Below are 21,224 nucleotides of genomic sequence, written 5' to 3' on the forward strand. Positions count from 1 at the left end.
GGAAGTTGAGGGACAAACTGTATTGGTATAACTTATATTATAGTACGGTGCACTGTATAATCTTAATTCTGTTCAACAAAGAACCGCTGCAAGTAGTGCAGAGGGTCAAACATTCTGAAGTGTTTACAAAAAGTTAAGGAATTTTCTGGCACTCTTGTGTGTTTTGAGCAACGTTACTTGTGTTGCTTTTTAGTGTGTCCCATCTGAAACTGTTTTGCAGCATTTTTCTAAAACAAAAAAAAATGACTCTTTCTTTTCATTAAAGATGAAATGTACGAGTATACCTGAAACAATGAAGAAGTACCAGATTCCACTGTCATGCCCAATGACCGCTGCTCTGGCTCCAGGTATTTCACCAGCCATGCCTGGCAGCCACGTCCCTGGGATGATGCCTCCTTATAGAATGCCTGCCTGCCAGTTCGGAGGACCCATTCCTGGGTCGGTGTATGGAGTACAGTGGCCAGTCATAACGGGTCCAGTGGCACAAGCCGGTGTGTTCGGGGCACCAGATGTGCCCAGATTTCCATCCCTTGGAAATGCAGGGTTGCAAGTTTATCCTGTGAAACCCATTGTGAACCCACCAGGCCCCAACATGAGGACTACTTAGCTTAATGTGTGTATGCTGGTCCAGTGTTTTATAAAGCTTTGCTCTGGTGTGTATTAGCTTATAGGCAACACTTATTCTGCTGGATATGGTTCTGCTGGCAACTGATGTAAGGCTGATTGAGCACATAGCCATACATTGCATCATGCAATCACTGTGAAACAATTTCACAAAGTTAAGATTAGTTTTGTCTGGGACAATTTATAGCTTAAGTATTATTAAGACACTTTATTATGTTATACACTTGTATGCTAAAACACTAGTAACCTAAAGCAAGGTTTTCAAAGAATTTGAACATGAATTTAGAAGGTTATTTACCCTGCAGGAGTATAGTGCCTTGAATAATGCTTTTCAGATTCTGCTGGAAAGAGGTGTAAATGTTTGAAAGATACATATTTTATTTTGGCTTGTGTGTGTAAATATATATTTTCTTTTCATTTAATTATTTATTACAGGAAATCTAAAATGCCTACCCAGCACTGCTGTCGCCACTGTAAATTTATTTATTTTGAATAAATCTGTTGATTGCAGGTTTTTTGTTTTCTTAAACGGCTGCACTAAAAATGCAGTTTTTTTTTTCTTGACCCAAAATAAATTTTATATTTTGTTCTGAATGTAGGTTCTCATTTGCCAAAAAAAGTTTTTGCATTTATTTAATCACACCAGTACAATTTTGTGATTCACTTGAGTAAAAGTCATAAAAGGAAACTAGATTAAAAGAATGCTTAGTTTAAGAGATTGAAGACACACCAGACCAGAGCTACACTGATACACCACAGTGCTTTTAGACATGGAGGGAGCTGGAAGCTGCTGGGGATTATAGTCTTTGTGTTTTTGTTTAAATATATTGAATGTGGATATTGATGTATAGAAGATTGCAATGTTTTTTTTTTTTTTTTTGCAGTCTCACAGTTGCATACATTGGAACTGGTGTTCACAATTCTCCAGAAAGTTTGCACATTTAACACTTTTTTTTTTTTTAATAAAGCAATCCATTTACAGCAGTGGGCACAGTGCTTTTTGTTTGTTTGGGGCTGTGCAATCACTAGCGTTTGAACAGAAACCATTATTAGTTCATTTTAGTTATTTCAGCATATTTTGCTACATGGAAGTGTACAACTTTACCCTGTTACCCATTTAGTTTTGTACTTCACTGTAAGACTGATAACATCACATAGTTGTCTGGCACTGAATTGATAACACAGTTGCATGATTTAAATACAGGAAAGTCAGAAGGGGGTCATTTTAATGTATATTGAACAAAAATGCATATACTGTTCCTTCAAAGTTATGGTATTCTTGAAAAGTGTTACTGTAAGTTACTAATGTGAAATAGTTCTCACTACATTAAAGCAGATGTGAACTGTGCTATTATTTTCTAGGACTTTTATTACCAATAAACCACAATGGGTACTATTTTGATTTTTTTTTTTTTTTTTTTTTTTTTTTTCTTCTTGTGACATTTCCTTTGCAGGTGGTGTTTAATAAAACAATGTGAGATCTTTGTAGTCAGAAAGAAGACATCCACTTAATAGAAAAAATAACAGTTTATTGGTTGTGAAAAATATGCCTTATGGCACTTGAACAATTGACAAACAGTTGTGCCCGACATGAACGTGATACCCGACAGATACAGAATACGTTCACATTACAATTTGGCCCATGGCCTTATCCATTGGCGCTCGATAGCCGCCCCCTATGCTGGCCGAGCCAAGATGAACGCATTACGGTGATTAAGAATGATACGGCCAGCGGGCAGGACAACTGGCACTTGGGGCCACCTTCCCCCTAGACAAGGCACGCTGCAGAGTGGAGGCAGGGAGGAGGAGAGCCAAACAAAGAAATGACAGGGGTTTGTGGGCAGAGAGACCTATTTAACTGGTCAAACTGGTAACTTACGAGATTGATGGTTGGAGTCTCCTTTCGGAAAGACAAGAAGTTTCCAGTTCTGTTTCTGAGTTAGAGCTTTTTAATGCAAAGTTTACTTTTTTTTTCAGATTAGCAGATCTAGAATGCTAACAACTAATCACTCATGAATGATTTGCAAGATCTCTAGTTGAAAAAGCAGCCTGCTTCATAAATCCTGGGACACGGCATTTAACGGCTCAGTAAAATAAATGGCACAAGATAATAACTTGGCTGTACCTGTAAAACTGATTTTGTACCTATAATGTTTTTCACCAAAACATTGGCACAGGTTTAAAAATAACGCTGTACAAAGTAAAACCTTAATTACTTGTTATTATTTCATGCAGTTGCTTTTTATACAACGTGCTGAATTGCAGAGATGCTTTGTGCTGCCAAGCTGTGAATTGTATAGTTCTACTGTACTACTTCTAACTGATCTTAGTCTTCAGTTGTTTATTTTTGTTCTTACCCTTCAATATATATTCCATCAATTCGGTTAGAATTGGATTTTTTATAGAATATTATGCAGATTCTTCTGCCTTTTGCAAATACTTACTGTAGTAAGAGATTTATGTTCTCTGTTACTTGACTCTTACATTTATTTGTTTATATACATGTCTGCTTCATGAGCGAACACAGGGAACCTATTTTTGAAAATCATTGATGCTTGCACTAAAACTTGATGTCTAAATTACTTTTGCCTGTTGTATCGTCCTCTTATGTTGACAGACAGTTGTTGGCACTAGATCACAAATATTGTACATGTTTAAAGAAAGAAATAAACATATTTTGTGCTTGAAAACATATGGACTGTATTTCTATTTCTATCAATATTTTAAATGTAGAAGTAAAATTGATTTTGAAGTTGAAAAACAAAATTGAACAAAAGGAGGAAAAATAACAAAACAAACCCCAATGAATTATGTAAATGGTGACTGAATATGACATTGTCAGGGAACGCCTTTTGTAATCCCTACAAATCAACAATGTATGCTGTCTTCCCTTTTTCCTTGGTCTTAATCCAAAACTACCATAGTAAAAATATACACAAAAAATCTGAATTAAAGATTTTTATTTAAATTGCAAGATCTTATTCTGTGGAGTGGTATTTCTATCTGTATACTTGAGGTAAATGGGGATGGTGGGGGAAGAGTTGAATTAAGTTTCATCATTGCCAGGAATTTCAGCAAACTCCAATTTTACAAGTGGGATTTGGTCCTGGGATAATAATGCTACAAGGAAGTGCTGTATAATCCTAAAAACACTTGTTAGAATCCAGAAGGAACATTTTTGTATACATCTGGTGGAAGAATACATGAAAACAGGATGATCCTGATCTGGTGGAAAGTTTAATAAAACCTCTGTCCAAGTATCCATATGAAACGGGTGCTTTTAAGATCCTAGTTTCCTAGATCAGTTTCTTTTTTTGTGAATAAAATTTGTTTTTGGGCTATGCACAGCATCCCAGTATTTTGTCACATACATATTTTAATATTTGGAAGCTGTAAGGAATTTTTACTGGGATTGTGTGTTTTTGTAAGGATATATATATATATTGTATAATTTATATATATATATATATATATATGATATAATATATATATACACATATATATATATATATATATATATATATAATGTGTGTATATGTGTATATATATATATATATATATATATATATATATATATATAATATATATATATATATAAATATATATATATATATATATATATATATATATTGAATACTGATAACACTGTGTATATATGTACACACACACACACTAGTGTTATTATAGGATACTATTAGCAAGAAATAATGTATTGAAAATAAAATACTATTCCTATTATATAAATATTACAAGGAAACTGCAAGTTATACTAATGTCCACAAGAATGCACTGTTGAGTAATTTTGATAAAAAGCGTGTGAATATCGAGCGTTTTTAATTCATACATTTTCAGATGGTATATAATGGGATGGGATATTTTAATTCACGTTGATATTTGCAAACAAAGATTAGATAAATGTAAAGGCATATTGTCGAGGTGTCACTATAATGTTACTGTGATTCAAAAAAATGTAACAGGGACATGTTATGCAATTCTCCAATACAAATCTGGCTCTGGTGGTTCTTCTGGCAGTAGAATATAACTTCAGGCACAAATAGGATGTGTTCTTAAACTAATTTATTTTCTGCGGGCTGTGTGATGACACCCCAACTGACAATTACTGCCCCAAACCAGGTGAAAATGGTCTTCTGTGTATTTTTTATTCATGTTTTTTTTTTTTTTTATTTATTTTCCATTTTGATCGTCAAACCTTACTATAGAACTAACTAACTGTACTTTCTACTTCCAGGCCACCGTAGAACTGGCACTGTCATTTTACGAAGACCCTTGATTTTTTTTTTTGATGATGAACGCTTATTGGATAAACAGTTACATAACTGTAAAATGTATTATTGGTAGTCGAGTCCATATGATGACTGCTTAAATCTATTCCACGGGTTTTAAAACGCTCGACATTTGTTTTGAAAGTTTAACAAAATATTGTTACACATCAAAAAGTATCTACACCTGGCATAGTGAGAGTGTTGGGTGTGTTTGTACCAGTGACCACAAATTCTACCAACTAAATTTGCCTGAGTAGTGGAACACTGCACAATCCTAATCTAGATAACTATCTTTAGTTTACGCCAGGTAGCACAGTGTCTTTGAACAGCTGTTTTGCTGTGGGTTTTGGTTCCTTGCTCCTCCTTTCCTGTACGCTACGTGCCGTGCGTCACTGTCTCTCTCTGCACAGTCCAGATCTATCCAGAAACATGGCTCCGTGATACAGCACATGGCGGCCAGCAGCCATGAACCAAAAAAACAACTCACCAAAAATTCAATAAATGCATCCGTAACAACCCGCTTTATTTTGCACCGGATTTTTTTTTTTACCCCCCCCCAAAAAACAACGGCAAAATAATTCAACCGTAAAATTAAAAAAAGGGGATTACTTTTTCATGAAATTCCCAATTTAATTTTTTTTTAAACCTTTTTTTTCCCAGTTGTAACTGATATATATATATATTTTTTTTAGTGGCAGCCAAAATGGGAGTCCACGGTTTCCAGGAATACATTGAAAAGCACTGCCCAAGCGCCGTGGTGCCGGTGGAGCTTCAGAAGCTGGCCCGGGGAAGCCTGGTCGGGGGCGGCAGACAGAGACCGCCCCAGAGTCCGCTACGGTTGCTGGTGGACGCCGAGAACTGTCTCCACCGGCTCTACGGCGGCTTCTACACAGATTGGGTGAGCGGAGGGCAGTGGAACCACATGCTCGGTTACCTGGCAGCCCTCGCCAAGGCCTGCTTTAACGGCAACATAGAGCTGATTGTGTGCTTTAATGGCGCTTTGGAGAAAGGCCGCCTCCACGAATGGGTGAAACGGCAGGTGAACGAGAGACAGACCGCACAGCAGATTGTCAGTCACATCCAGAACAAGGGCACTCCGCCGCCCAAGGTCTGGTTCCTGCCCCCGGTGTGCATGGCACATTGCATCCGATTGGCACTGCTCCGGTTCCACATCGGGGTAAGCCATTACATTATTGATTTCCGCTGTCAGGTTAGTGTCCAGTGCGAGAAATGCAGACGCGAATCTAAGGGTTGTTCATCATGTTAGCTGTAAATGCACTGTCTAATAAATAAATAAAAAACAATCGTAAGGCCTTTTATGAGATCCGGAATGCAAATATTTGTGTTTATTTATTTTTATTGTTTTCATGGAAAGGATACCAAGGTCAGGAAGGAAACAGAGCCACTGTCAGTGAGTGCGTTAACCTCAAAGACATTTATTTCTGTTCTTTAACTGGAACTTTGAGGACATTTTGCATGAAGTAATACGATTTCCCCATCATCGTCCTCTGTTGCACCTGTGTGCTGGTTGAAACGATAACTCCGGTAAAGCAAGGTGTTCAATCACCCGGAAAAGTGAGTCTATATTTGGCCATCAGATGTTTCAGCCGCTAATCGATTTTAATAAATCGGGGCGGGGCATGTACGCCATCGCGTGCGTCGCCGTTAAATTTGATGAATTTATCCTGTGCACCACAAAATAGTGCAAATATGTATGACCAAATGCCATTATTGACAGAAAGCGATTTGATGAGAATAAATGGGTTGCTAAGGTAGGCGATCCAGACAACTGTCATGTTGCGCCAGCATTTTAAAATTGATGACAGTTCTGTTGCCAGACTGAGAACTACATATTAAATCAATTGCATTTGAACCTGTAAATGCACATTGAATTCATACAAACCCAATTCTGAACAGGGGGGGTAAAGCAGTTAAACATTACCTAATACCTGGATTAGGCATTGACGGGGGTGGGGAGGAGGGAATTCCAGGTTGAATTATTGAAACCTATCCGCCTGGAGGAAATGGAGGTGGAGTGGGCTAGGATTCCCTGGCACAGAGCTTGACTTTCAATATTTGGGGTTGAAATACTCAGAAATGTACCATCTGACCATCTACAACGTGTGTTTTGCGCTGACAGGCAGAAAGTTGTGCCTGGTCTTATAGTTGCAGCTCTCAGAGATTGTAAATCGAGTAAATGAAAGTTTAGAAATAGTGGGGGATTGAACTCCGCTGGCACTTCTGCTGAGGGGTTACTCAGGGGCGACAACACCAATTCTTTGCATAACCGAAATTGGTTAAAAATGTTTTTGTGCAGCAGCATTGCAGAATGTCAAGCTGACTCAGATACATCTCAGTGCCCTTTGTGCCAATCTGCCTGTCTTGGTAAGAGATGTGTTGTAAGTGTAAGTACAGTACCAGCAGGTCTTATGTTTTAATAGCTTGTTGTTCATGCCATATTTGAATTGAGTTGTGTATGAAAATGGATATTTGAATGCATGCTGTGCATTTGGGTTTGGATGGGGGTTTTTTTTGTCTTCAGGTTTCAGCAAACTTTGTTCCCTACTGTTAAATTGCAAGAGTGCTTTGTGTTGAGGTAGTGGTGACTAATATTATGGCTTTGTTTCTAAGCCACAGTTAATAAAAAGCAGACATAATTCTGTGTTTCTTTTGTTCCCACATGCATAGTCAAATATTTCAGGTTTTATAAATGGCATGTTTATGAGTTGTGCAACAGATACTAATTTTATCTCTTTTTTTTTTTTGTATTATTAAAATGTAAAATGGCTTATTCATAATGTAATATGGTCTGTTTCAATAAGTAGTTTAGTGCAGCCAGTTTAAAATAAGTTGCTGAAAGTCATGTTTGAGCCTTATTTTATTAATTAATGCTTTTGATATTTATTTTACTTTAATTATATACAAATATTTTCATGTTTCACATCAAAAAAAAAAAAAAAAAAAAAACATGCTACATTTTAAAATGTGGTTTAAGATGCATGCAGTAAACCTTTTTAGGCAAATGAACTTGCTGGAAGTGAATGACACTTTATCACTAACCAACAATGACCAAGTTTAGTTAATCAGTCTGAAATCTTTCCCAAAAAATCATACCTCAGCTGTACAGCTTATTGCCACACCATTTTACAGCAGTTCTCCAGCAATTTAAGGAAGTTTAAGATTTGCATGTTTAGTAATATTCAGCAACTAAAAAAAAATACTTTTAAAATCACAGTCTAGGCCGTCATGCATTTTTAAGCCCTGCCAGCTGTACTGCTACAGCTGAGTGACATGCTGTACAGGCAGACAGCCAGCCAATCAGCATCCTGTAAGCCTTCACAACCTTTCAACCACCAATAGGAACACAGCAAGTAGATGATGGAACTTTTCACTTTCCTGCCATCCACCAGGCAAATCTGTAGTTTCCAAAATACTGCATTTGTAAGGAAGTCATTCTTTGTTTCTAAAGTTCTAGATGAACTATCTACAGTATCTTAAGATGACGACACTTTGTACCAGAAGCAGCGGTTTCCTGAATGAAGACATTAATAAAGACTTCACCTCAAACATTTGTTGAAAAATGTGAATTTAACTTCTGGTAGCTTCTTTTTATTAACTGGTGGAGGAACAAAGTGGATGTCTGTGGACAGATGTAGACTAAAGCACTGTATCCACATGCACCCCTCACACCACTCACACTGGCAGCCGTCCATGGATACAAGTATCGGAGCCCTACAGAGCTTGATCCCATCCTTGACTTAACCCTTTCATGACCTGGGCTTATTTTGCACATGCTCGAGAGAGCACTTTTCTGCAGCTTGTTTGCATTTACAGGCAGTGCGATTAACATGCAGGTATTGCTTTTTGGACCTAAATGTAGGATGTGTTGCTTGGTGACTGGAATATTTTATATAAAAGTTGTTCCACACTTAAAATTAGTGTTTTTTTTAATAGTAGACATAATGAACTCTATTGGCATTTTTGTATTCTAATTTTGCCAGTTTTTCATCGTGTTTGGCAGTTCTGACTGAAGAATGACTACGCAGTGTTAAAATGCAAATAGGCAGTGCAGTATCTAAAGCATAAGCTCAGTAAAATGTCCCCAACGTTTCTTTGTTTTCTCCTGACTGAAGTCAATAAATTCGACCGTGATGATCCGCACCTTAGTCAGAAGAAGACTTTGATGCATTTCACTGTTAATAATTTAGTATTTTATTCAAGCAAAATCTCTCACATCTCTCAGGTTGCACAGAGCACTGAAGACCACCACCAAGAAGTGATTGCCATGTGCAGAGAGAACGGATTCCATGGTTTGGTGGCGTACGACTCAGATTATGCGTTGTGCAACATCCCTTACTACTTCAGCGCTCATGCCTTGAAACTGAGCCGCAACGGGAAGAGCCTGACCACCAGCCAGTACCTGATGCACGAGGTCGCCAAGCAGCTGGACCTGAATCCAAATCGCTTTGTGATCTTCGCTGCACTTTTAGGTAAGCGGAAGCATTTTGCTAGGTTGGCACTTCTTTTTTTTTTTTTTTGTTGGCCCCAGAAAAAGAAAGTTAAGACATATTAAAGTAAGTGTCCGTTTGCTTATTTTTCAGGTGTTGACAATCTGTAGCAAAGCTTAAAAAAATCAAGGTTTAATTTATTAAAGAAATGTAAATGCCACTCCTGCATTAAGTTTAATACATTAGGATGTTAAAGGCACAACGTGTCACCTGGATTAGCAGGTTTTAAACCTGATCTTTGACCTAAATTCAGTTGATAATGTGTTGCTAAATGGGCAGGGCTTGGAGCAGGGACCACAACAGCAAAGACTGCAGGCAAAAATGAATATAATACATTGCAGTATAGTTTATTTAATACATGTTATGGTAATGATGTAAGTTAATTTGTTATTTCCATAGTGCATTAAAAACCAAAAGGCTCTGGTTCCTCTTAAATGGACAAGTTGTCATACAAATAAAATAACAGTGGGAACAGTTGATAGGCCAGGACATCCTGTCCGTGTGTGTGTTTTTATACAGTACGCTGTCATTTTAATGAAAGCTTAGTGTCCCGGGATTCAAACATTAAAATGAGGTCACAGTGACGTTTGAGCACAGTTTTAATCTCCCGTGACTCTCTGTTTTGAGTCAGCTGCTTATTGAAGTGGTTAAATCCTCAGACACATGTAATACAATATTTCCATTCTGCCGTTGATAATCCCATCTTCATGACAAAGTAACTGCACAAACCTTTTATTTTTTTTTTTTCACACAAATAGGTTTCCACTTTTCAGGCGGGTAATCTTTTTGATAGTGCTCTTTGTTTTTTAGCATTAGTAATTAAGATGAAATGTTTAAGTATTACTAGGGAAGTGCTATGTTTAGGGTTACTAAAGTGTAACTCGTAGTTTCGTGTGTGAGTGGTGGTGGTTTGCATTGGGATTGTTTGTTTTTAGATAAAGATTGCAGGTTGTTTCTGGATAAGGTTGTTCAAAGCACAACATATCTGTCCAGAAACCATACATTTTTTTTTAATGAATCTTGTATGTTAACATGAGTCAGTTACTATTCTGTCAAATTATCATTGCCCCGTTACTGCTGAAAAGGGAAGCCAATGAAAATAAAGAGAAAAATAACGCATTGTGAGCTTTTATCACATTGTCTGGAGATGAGTACCATTTATTGAAGGGGTTCTTCTTCAAATACAGAGATCAATCATCTGGGTTAAAGACAAGGGCCTTGCTTTGGACCTGCCTCCTGTGCAGTAAATTCAGGGCTGCATTAATAGAAATGAAATCACGCACTGCACAGGAGCTGGCTGCCAGATGTCGTGCTGGAAAAGGCGATGTCATGTTCTAAATTCAGTAGTTCTCTTTCAGCAATTGTTTTGCTGGTGTGACAGAGTCAACCAGTCAGATTTTAACTTGTAATAAGACCACCAAGTCTTTGGTAATTACTTGTGTGCTGTGACGTGATCAATTGCCTAACAATTAAACAGAGGTATAATCTCAGATAACAACAATACAATTGTATGTATTTCCAGGTAATCACATTCTACCTGATGAAGATTTGGCTGCCTTTCACTGGAGTTTGCTAGGTCCCGAACATCCTCTAGCATCTTTAAAGGTATCAAACGCAAACCCTGAGATACCTGAACGGCAGGCTACGTGGTCAGCCTGTATCTGTCTGCACTGTGTAGAACACCAGTACTGTTGATGGGGATGCTAAGTTTTTGTTCAGCCCCTCCCCCTCTATTTCTTAACTACAGTCTTGTAAATGTATGCAGCTTTATGCCTGTATAGTGATATATTTGTGCAGCAGCTTTGAAAACATTACCATGCAAAAATGTAGGCCGTCAATCCCTGTCTGCTTATTATGTACTCTGTTACCTTACCTGTTTCCAAATATATTTTGCAGAAAGATTAGTCGTATTGGTTGAAAACATTGATATGTATCACATAACACCACATTGGCATCTTTTCTGTAATGTGAACAATCCAATTATTTATTGAATTAAAAAATTCAGTGTCTATTTAACATGTTCCAGCATTTACAGTATAATGAATGTAATTCTGCTTGTGCATACACCAGAATGAATTGTACTTTGAGCTCACAGATTATGCATGTAAGAGGGAGTTTAGCTACAGTTATGTTGTTATGAAGTGGTTAGTGTAGCAGGGATGCATTGGAGTTTGTGTTTATTGGTGTTTGTTTGGCTGCTCTGTGTGTAACAGGTACGCGCTTACCAGCTTGTTCTTCCACCCTGCGACGTGGTGATTAAAGCTGTAGCAGATTATGTGCGCAACATTCAGGATGTCACAGGCTTGGAAGCCATTGCTAAAGACATCTTCAAACATTCACAGGTAAGGTGATCAAAAGCACTTCTACCCAGTGTCTTATCAGCTTTTGAAAGTCTGTAACTTTAGGGATTTGGAGAGTCAAATTGCAAAACCTAGGACACATTTATTAGCAACGTGGCATATTTTTGTTCAAGAAGGTAATATTTAAAAAATAAATAAAAAAATGTTTAACCCCCATTATATGAGGAGTCAGTTTTTTTTTGGTTTGAGGTGTTTTGTTTTTATAGTGCTATTCTTGAGCAGTAAAGCCATGTTTTGCTACCTTTTTTATAACTTTTTTTTTTTTTTTTTTTTTTGTCTTAGTCAAGAACCGATGACAAAGTTGTCCGATTCAGGAAGGCAGTTGAGTTCTACTCAGCAGCCAGCAAACCTCTACAGTACCCTCCTTATTTAGGTAAAATAACCTTTGCCACGATTCCTAAACTTGTTGTACTGCAAGGACCATTGCCAATAACTGCCTTTTTTTTTTTTTAAAGTTGTTTTGTGTTAATCGTTGGGGTTCAGTGCAGGACCCAGGGACTCGGGTTTAAAATTAAATGGAATTCTTAGCATTTAGTGGAATAGATACAGTAAATCTTTCAGAACAGTCATGGATAACTTGCAAGTTTACTTTAGAAGGTAACAGAGAAGTCCAAACCAACTAATTTTCCACCCAAGAACAAATGTTTTTGTGCCTTTAGTTTGCAGTTTACTGTATGCCTGACAGATCTGTTGGTTCTGGTCTTGCAACCATTTACCAGGTTTCCATGGTAACAGTACGCGCAAGCATGCCCGGGCGTCTTTTTGTGAAACTGTCATGCAGGAGTTTAAACAAAGCAAAGCAAATGTTGGAGGCAGATTTGCAGTTTTTATTTAAAACCTTTTCAGTACTTTTGAGCTTTATTTGAGATAAGTAGATGGGAAGATTAGCGGCTCCTTCTGTACACTAATGTGTGAGTTTTTTCTTATTTGCCCCAGAGCCGCAGCGCACTTTGGAATGACTGCTATGTGCTCAGCATACAAACAGACTTCTTTAGAAAAGACCACTGAGGAGCAGAATGGCCTGTAGTTTGCTGACTAGACTAAAACTAAAACATCCATACTGCAGAAATGTACACTGTGAAACTTGCTCTCTTTAAAAGTGCAGTTCATTGCTTTTCATCATTCGGATGATTACAATATGTTAGTTTTGTTTTTGCTGTTTTAACAATTAAGTTATTCTGTAAAAATATGTAGTTTAAGTTTGAGAAACTGTGAAAATACCAATATTATGCTTATTTGATACTGACTGACAAAGGGGTTGTTTGTACTAAAGGTTTTATCTTTACTTTTTATAAATTGTCTACATTCCTTCACATTAATACTTGCACTCTTCTCTTCTTGCATGTCTGCAGTTAGACCAAATCAGTTTGGAGTGATTGATGCTGTTCCACAATGTGTCCCTCATATGCTCAACATTCCACAGACCCCTCCTGCTAAATCTGGTGTAAGTTTGAATTCCTGTTAGCCAAAAGCACGTGCGTGTGTGATCTGAGTAGTCTCACGCCTTTTACTGATCATTATACATTATGGGCACTTACTATAAAGTAATAAGACCTTAACCCATTTGAGGTCAACACCTGGCTAGTGATGTATAGTAAAGTAGAGGAGATTCCAAACCTGCAACCCAGCCACCAATAGAAATGAAAGTATATAAAGAATATTGTATGCTGTTAAGTGGATAACACAATAATGTAGTATTTAAGTCGTAAAACATACTGGTTTTCAGAGTGTGAGGGCTAAAAAAAATAAACTGAACCCCAAAAAACTATAATCACCGAAAAACCGAAGCCCAGATTTATTTGATTTGCTCTTTACTTTTGGCTCAGGAGCTGTCTGGTCAAGGTGCGCCCCCAGGACAAAATGCCTACCCATCAAACCTGACCCAGCCAGCCCTCAACCAGGACACTGCCATCGGAAAAGGTTTAGCGGATCAGAACAGCTTCAGCAACATTCCTCATGAAGGAAAGCATACGCCTCTCTATGAACGATCCTCTCCCATTAACCCTGCCCAGGGGGCCAGCCCGAACCACACGGAGCCTGCATACTTTAACACCTCCTCCACGTCCTCCTCCTCCGAGAATGATGACAACAGTGCAGCCACTGCCAAGTGAGTTCAGTCTTTTAGGTTGATAGTTTCGTGCTTCGCTTGCGATTTACAGAAATGTGACGGTACTTTCATGGGATATCTGGTCATCAAATGAAGATGTCTATGTGAATGAGGTTTTTTTGCAGTTTTTTTGCGGAATTGTTGGTCAAATGAAAGCTAATTTTGAAGATTTAAACAAAAAAGCAAAAAAATAAATGAAACCCTTAGGGTTGTGTTTTTGTCCAGGTAGTAGTGTCCTAGCCTCGCTGTCTTTGCCATTCTGCTGTTACAACTAACAGTAATATCTGATCATCCGTTCTGAAAACACCGGAGTCTTTTATAGACTGTAACAAGATTATACAGAAATCTGAAAGTAAAATAAACTCATAGTTTGTTTCTTATTTTTCTAGCCATGTAAGTGGACAGAAGGTAGAAAACCTTGCTGGGGGAGACTTTGGAGACCAAACAAAGGTAATTCCTTAATTTATAGGTAAAGAATCAGTTCTACGTTAAGTCTTTTGAAATGTAGAATTTGTAGGTCAGGTTGGCAAGGCTTTATTGTAGCTTTAAGAGCCAATTCCATCCTGGTTTTTATTGATTTGTCGTCTTCTAGGCAGAAGCTTCTTCTGTCGCATCCTCGGGAAGCCAGGTAGCCGAAGGCAGTGGGAATCACACAGGTAATTCCCAGATCCCGTGTCTTCTGTCCATGTCCACCCGGAACCACATGGATATCACCACCCCCCCTCTGCCAGGAGTCGCGCCTGAGGTCCTGCGAGTGGCTGAGCACAGGCACAAGAAGGGCCTCATGTATCCCTATATCTACCACGTTCTCACCAAGGTAAGGGAAACGCTGTTGCCTCTTCAGACGGATTGATTTTCTAATCTGAAACGCTTCGAGTGGCAGGAAAATCGGCAGGTCCTACACTACTTTTTGTTTAGTTTTTTTTTTTTGTTGAAGGAATATGTGCAAGTAAATAAAAGATATTGCATGCCAATTCTTTTCAAGGCACTGCCTCTTGCAAGATGTTTGCAGTATACTCTGGAGATTTTTAAACACTTATATGTTATCTAATGCAGTGCAAATCTAGTCATGTATATTCTTTTTTTCCAGGGTGAGATCAAGATACCAGTAACCATTGAAGATGAATCTAATAAAGATTTGCCATCTGCCGCTCAGCTATACCGTCCAATTCGTCAGTACGTTTATGGCGTTCTCTTCAGCCTTGCTGAAGCCAGGAAGAAAGCGGAGAGGCTTGCCGTGAGGAGGAACAGACACCCAGAGTGTAAGTCTGTTGGCGATTTGAGATCTCTCTTTATTATGCTGTACTCTACGCAAATACAGAAACCTCATAAGAATACAATTTAATCAATAAAAACCTGTGCGTTAGTTGGGTTTTTGTTTGTTTGTTTGTTGATTTTCAATAACTTTATAATGTTCTTAATCCTCCAGATCCCCCAGTGATAGTAAAGGAATGGGCAGCATACAAAGGCAAATCTCCCCACACCCCAGAACTGGTAGAGGCCCTAGCTTTCCGGGAGTGGACCTGCCCCAGCCTCAAGAAACTGTGGCTGGGGAAAGCAGTGGAAGATAAAAACAGGAGAATGAGAGCTTTCCTGGCCTGCATGAGATCTGATACTCCAGCCATGTTAAATCCAGCTAATGTACCTACTCACCTCATGGTGCTTTGCTGCGTCTTGCGGTGAGTTTGGGGGTGGGGGGGGGGGGGGGGGGGTGGGGGGGGGGGGGGGGGTGTGTGTAACACTTCTGAGGTTTTGTGGGGTGTTGAAATGGACTAAGATCTGGGGAGATGTTGCCTCCATGCATAAGCCATGTGTGAGGTGCTTTTATTAGTTTAGAATGTGTACTCTGTCCTGTTGTTGTCTAGGTTCATGCTACAGTGGCCAGGAGTACGAATTTTGCGTCGTCACGAACTTGACGCTTTCTTAGCCCAGGCCCTTTCTCCCAAACTCTATGAGCCTGAACAGCTGCAGGAACTGAAGGTACGTTTCTGTATTTAAATGAATATTGTACATACTAAATACGGACTTCCAAAAATGTATCTGCCAGCCCTTCTGGTGAAGACATTTGCATGTGCTTTAAGTTCAGATTGTGCAAAGACATTATTTTTTTAAGCGATTTTACAGTGGGATTAGACACTGAGGGACTGTGTGTGTGTGTGTATATAGATAGAGATAGAACGTTAGAGATATGTATATATATAGAGAGATAGGTGTATGTGCCTATAGATCTATAAAAACATTTATGTTTTCAAAGCTTGTGGATTAATATTTTGCTATCCAGTGAATTCTTGATGCAAGTTCTTGCCTCTCTTTGCCTAGATCGACAGCCTTGATCTGCGAGGTGTGCAGCTGGCCGCTCTGTTTATGAGCGGTGTAGATATGGCTCTCTTTGCCAATGATGTCTGTGGACAGCCGATCCCGTGGGAGCACTGCTGTCCCTGGATGTACTTTGATGGCAAACTTCTCCAAAGTAAACTCATAAGAGCCAACAGGGAGAAAGCTCCCTTAATTGACCTCTGTGATGGTCAGGTAACGTTTTTTTAGTTTCCTCATTCTACTGCTTCTAGAAATAATACCTTTAATATAACCATGTGTTTTTTTTTTTTGTTTTTTTGTTTTGTATCCTTATGGTGTGTATTAATATCTGTGTTTCAGTGAGCGAGGCTGTCTCTTCTATCTAGCCGTATCTGTTTTTTGGGATTGCCCTAGGTTCCTGACTTGGAAAAAATAAATGTAATAACTCTATGGGTGATTTTTAATAGTATATGTGGCATTTCTAACACATGAACAACTGACAATGACTCTGATAACTGATTTAATTTAAGGTGTCATTCTTGAAAATGCTAAGTGGGAGGAAAAAAGCTGATGCACCTTACTTTGACAGTTATCAGTTACCATGATATTGAGTCATTCTGATGTGACAATCGAGGTGGCATCTGCAGGGACTTGGCTGTCAGTTACTGTTGGCAGTTAAATAGCTGCTGTGCAGAAATTGAAATAAATGTAGTGATTAAATTGGCACAAATCAGATAGATCTAAGATTTTTCAAGTTGGCAAAAATGACGTTGTTAAAATGGTAAATAGTGACTATTTAGAAGTAGAAATTATAATGGAAAGTGCCCAGAATTATCGAGTGTGTGCAGACAGAAACACTTATAAAATTGTTACAAAGTAGTACTTTCAATGCTATTTTAAACTAACGTGCCCGTTTCTAATTGCCCAGGCCGAACAGGTTGCTAAAGTAGATAAGATGCGTCAGAGTATCCTGGAAGGATTGCATTTCTCTCGCCCGCTGCATCCAATCCCTTTTCCACCACATGGGATGCCGTTCTACCCAGCTAATATGTACCCTTCGCCCCCAATGCAACCAGCACAGCAGGGCAGAGGAAGAGGACTGGCTGGTAAGCATCTCGGCATGTTAGCATTGCACTTCAGAGTATCCTCAAGCCTGGTGGATGTGCTGTGCCTTATATGCTTAACTGGTAACTGTTTAATGAACACATAGAGTGTACAGTTGTTTAATTTCAAGCACTAGACTGCATTAGAATGCAGTTAGTTGCATTGCTGCGACTTGACATTTTTTTTGTTTTGTTTTTTTGTTTATTGGTCTTGTACGTCCAGGTATCCAGGCGATGTCTTCCCAGGGAGGGACGCTTGAGATAGCTGGCACTGTTGTTGGCCAGTGGGCAGGAAGTAGACGTGGGCGAGGCAGAGGGCCCTTCCCTCTGCAGGTTGTTTCAGTCGGGGGACCGAATAGAGGGTATGCTCCTGGAAACAGTCTTGCTATTTTCTTGTCATGTTCTGTAAAAACATTACATTTGAATTGCATTTCCCCTCCCCCCCTCTTGATAGGCGTCCTGGAGGGGTTATTTCAACCCCTGTTATTAGGACCTTTGGTAGAGGAGTCAAATACCACAGCAGAGGTTCCAAAAATCAGGGAACATACCAGGTAAGGGATTGTTTATTAATAATAAATCAAGGAATAAAGACTGTTGCACAACGAGGGAGCTGCCCTTAATATAACTGTAGTCTTTAGAATGTGGATTGTATACATTTAATGTGTGTATACAGTACGCTCCGTTCTCAGACCTCGATGGGATCCTTTCACTAGAAGTATTGCAGGTCCCTGACAGAATTCTGGCCTTGACATAACGGAAGGGTTCAGGGTGATTCTGTCAGTATGCAGTTCTAATCCAAATCTTTATTTGAGAAGTCTCGGGACAACTTTACTGAAATACAAACCTCTAGCCAATCGTGGTTCTTTTCAAATAAAACTAAGACTGCCTCGCTGCCCTGTCCACAGATAGGCACCTGATCCTCAAATAAGTTTGATGTGAACTCTTTGCAGCAGTCAAACTTCTTCTGTATGGAATTTGCTCTTGGTTCCTAAAAGTAACAACAGGTATAAGAGAGCAAGTGTCAAACCCTCAACAGCATCAATGTGATTTCTGAAATTAGTTCTAAGAAGTTTCTTGTGTGTGTGTATGTGTGTGTGTGTGTGTGCGTGTATTTTGGACATTCAATTAGATTTTATTTACAAATGTAACTCTCAATATGTTTTAAGAATGACTCGAAGAGTAGGTGTTGAGTGATTGTCTTTTTCTGTCTCCGTACAGATTAAGCCTGCATATGCTACTTCAGTGAACAAGGTGGTTAAAGAGAGGAAGAAGCCCAAGCCAGAGGAACCCAAGTCCCCTGCTCAGTCTTCAGACAGCTCACTGACCGAGAATGGAGTAGAAGGCAAACCAGATTCCCAGCTGAATGGGAACAAAGGAGAGGGCAAGGCTTCCACCCAAGCTGAAAGTGCCTTGAGTAATGACTCTAAAATGTGCAATACAAATCTTCATTTAAATGCACTAAATGCAGACAGTGATTGCCACAGAGACGAAGCTCTGGGTGCCTCTGTCTTAAAAAAAGAAGAGTAAACCTATATTTTTATAGAGAGGGTGAAGGATGATAGAATGGTGAGAGTTAGGAATATCTGGAAAGAAGGAAAGCCTACAGTTGAGTACATTTTTTCCTTTCCGTAAGCGAAAAATGAGGACTTTTGGAATTTCGGATCCCTCTTTTGATGTCGGCGAGTTAAAAACAAGAATAATGTCTTTCTTTTATTTCATTTTTATTTTTGGTAAAAAAGATGAAAACAGTGGCAGTCATAATGCTACCAATTCAAGAGAATGAAGAGCGTTTGGCGCCCACACAGATTATCCATGAGAATTTCAAACTGGTTTTATGACGCGGTTCTTATTTTCTGTTTTTTAAATAATGAAGCAGAGTATGCTTTCATTTGGCAGTTTAAGTACTATAGGCTGAGAATTTCAGAACCTGGCACCATATATTTGCCATTGTAATTGATTTTGTGTTGTCACAGTAAATGCTTTTTTTGAGATTTAAATTCACAGATATGAAGAAAAAAAAACAAAAAACTCAGAACCACAATTCTCTTATGAGTCATCACTGTTTGTGGTTATGTTGTGTTAAAATGTGCAGAATTTTGTCAAAATTAAGTAACTGTAGAGTAAATACTGCAATTTAAGTTCTGATGATCTAAATATACGTCATACTTTAGCTATATAATTAACATGTCAAGAAGCAACTTAAAATCACTGAAGATGCAAATTACCTTTCTCAAAGATTTAAACACAGTGCGTTCCGGTACATTTTGTGTCAGAAATGACCATGCATCAGTGAACAATGAACAATGTGGTTTCTTGAATCAAATGTAGAACATTAGTACTACTGTTTCAGCTGAACTTTCTGCATGGTTCATAATTTTAAAAGTGTGTAGTTATTATGCATGTTGTCCTTTTTCTTCCATCCTTACAAGTACTGTGCCCATTTGCAAAATTTTAAAAAAAGACTAATAATCGGTAATAGTCCTATGAAGTGTTAACTGTTTAGTCATTAATTGATTTGCTCTAACCTTAAATTTTGTGATTTTATTGACCTCTGTTGCATTTAATCAAGAAAACTTACAAAAAAAAAATAAATCTAGCCACTTTGAATATTAATGTTAACCCTGGTATACTCATTACTGTATACACTATTGTTCTCTGTTGCTGTTTTTATGCATTCATATTAGCAAAACCTCTTTAAAAATACTTAAAAAAATAAAAATAAAAAAAAAGCTTTGATCTTAAAAATGTACCCCCTTTTGTAGCTGGAAACAAGCACTCTGTTTGCTTGACGTTCCCATTAAGAGTTTAGCATAAGCAAGTAAACCTGTAATCATTTTGATGTTTTCGTTAGTGTTTCCAAACTTACTGTACTTCTGAATCCAGATCATTACTTTATAATCTTTTTTTCATCTAATTCTCCTGATGCTCTTCATCACACATTAGTGATCAGAAATAAGGTGTAATCCCCAATCCCCTGCCCGCAAGAGCTAAATAGGTTACCTTGATGTAAGTTGGGAGGAGTTTGACCTAACTCATGGATTGTAAAAGAATGAACTACTGTTGGGTTTGACTGACTGTTGATGGAATGTGGTGTGTGTATTTGAAGGCTATTGAATGCAACTTGCAATGCTTAATAAAAGTCTTTATTCTTTTAGTATACAACTGACTGTCTTCTGTGTTTATTTTGTCTACAAACTTGGTTAAATGAAAACTGGGGTGGGGGGTGATTAATCACACTTACCATATTCAGTGTTCAAGCTGCATTGAGTTTAATCAGCACTTTAATACCCAAAGCAGTCCAGCCAATTTTTTAGTTCTTGTGAGGTCTTGGTGCTTTCAAATGTACTTAATGATTTTAAATCTAAAATTAGGAAACGGTATATGGCAAACAATGTATACTTTATTTTGTAATGAGAATCTTTTATACAATTTAAAGGTTACAATTTGCAAAGTCATAAACCAGTGCACCAAACTACACATACCGCCCCTACGCTCCCACGTAATGATGGCACGTCTATAACTGGGCTAATGAATCATCACGTTAATGACCAGCCAAGTTCAGGGACATTTCAGTATTAACAGTTTTGATAATTCAGGATACTCAATTTAAAGGTCAATGCTCTGCTACACAAACTGAATGTAAATCGCAGATGATATTCTTTACCCATAACATTTTCTTAGTTTCAGTATTTGCAATGTCTACTTTGTGGGGGCATTTCCAATGTATTATGACCTATTAAATAATAAAATATGTGTCTTCCAAAAGTTTGTATTTGATGTTATATGATTATATACTTCCTTTTATGCAGCATGTCAGTGAGGTACTCCTATACAAAGAAGTGTGCCCTTGGATTGCCTTTTTAAAGCAGTGTTAATTTTCATAGACCTCATTCTAGGTCTTGTCTATGAGCCAGTTGCCCTACATGGTGCATGGGTCTTACAGA

The 21,224-nt window shown here is 38.2% G+C and overlaps 2 protein-coding genes across 4 annotated transcripts in view; both read left to right on the top strand.

Annotated features, from left to right (window-relative positions):
• LOC121298378 (serine/threonine-protein kinase WNK2-like) overlaps positions 1 to 2,090 on the top strand; it is a 45,943-nt gene extending 43,853 nt beyond the window's left edge. Inside the window, exon 30 of the mRNA XM_041225487.1 lies at positions 266 to 2,090. Within this exon, the coding sequence (XP_041081421.1) occupies positions 266 to 607 (342 nt within the window). The 3' untranslated portion in view covers positions 608 to 2,090. The remainder of the gene's footprint in view (positions 1 to 265) is intronic.
• A 3,205-nt stretch (positions 2,091 to 5,295) lies between these two features.
• On the top strand, positions 5,296 to 20,442 carry LOC121297899 (constitutive coactivator of PPAR-gamma-like protein 1). 3 transcript variants are annotated; one of them, XM_041224520.1, is made up of 17 exons: positions 5,296 to 6,084; positions 9,151 to 9,397; positions 10,938 to 11,020; positions 11,629 to 11,757; positions 12,058 to 12,148; positions 13,128 to 13,219; positions 13,602 to 13,882; positions 14,272 to 14,332; positions 14,475 to 14,699; positions 14,973 to 15,144; positions 15,312 to 15,561; positions 15,748 to 15,862; positions 16,202 to 16,411; positions 17,106 to 17,283; positions 17,489 to 17,642; positions 17,735 to 17,831; positions 18,499 to 20,442. In XM_041224520.1, the coding sequence occupies exons 1-17, from the start codon at positions 5,611 to 5,613 to the stop codon at positions 18,805 to 18,807; spliced, it is 3,168 nt and encodes a 1,055-aa protein (XP_041080454.1). In that variant the 5' UTR covers positions 5,296 to 5,610; the 3' UTR covers positions 18,808 to 20,442. The 3 variants fall into 3 exon arrangements, with proteins under 3 accessions (XP_041080454.1, XP_041080455.1, XP_041080456.1); XM_041224521.1 differs by having other exon boundaries at positions 17,504 to 17,642; XM_041224522.1 differs by having other exon boundaries at positions 5,296 to 5,805.
• The last annotated feature ends 782 nt before the right edge of the window (positions 20,443 to 21,224 follow it).

This window comes from Polyodon spathula, chromosome 23, assembly GCF_017654505.1.
Source record: "Polyodon spathula isolate WHYD16114869_AA chromosome 23, ASM1765450v1, whole genome shotgun sequence".
NCBI classification, from domain to species: domain Eukaryota; kingdom Metazoa; phylum Chordata; class Actinopteri; order Acipenseriformes; family Polyodontidae; genus Polyodon; species Polyodon spathula.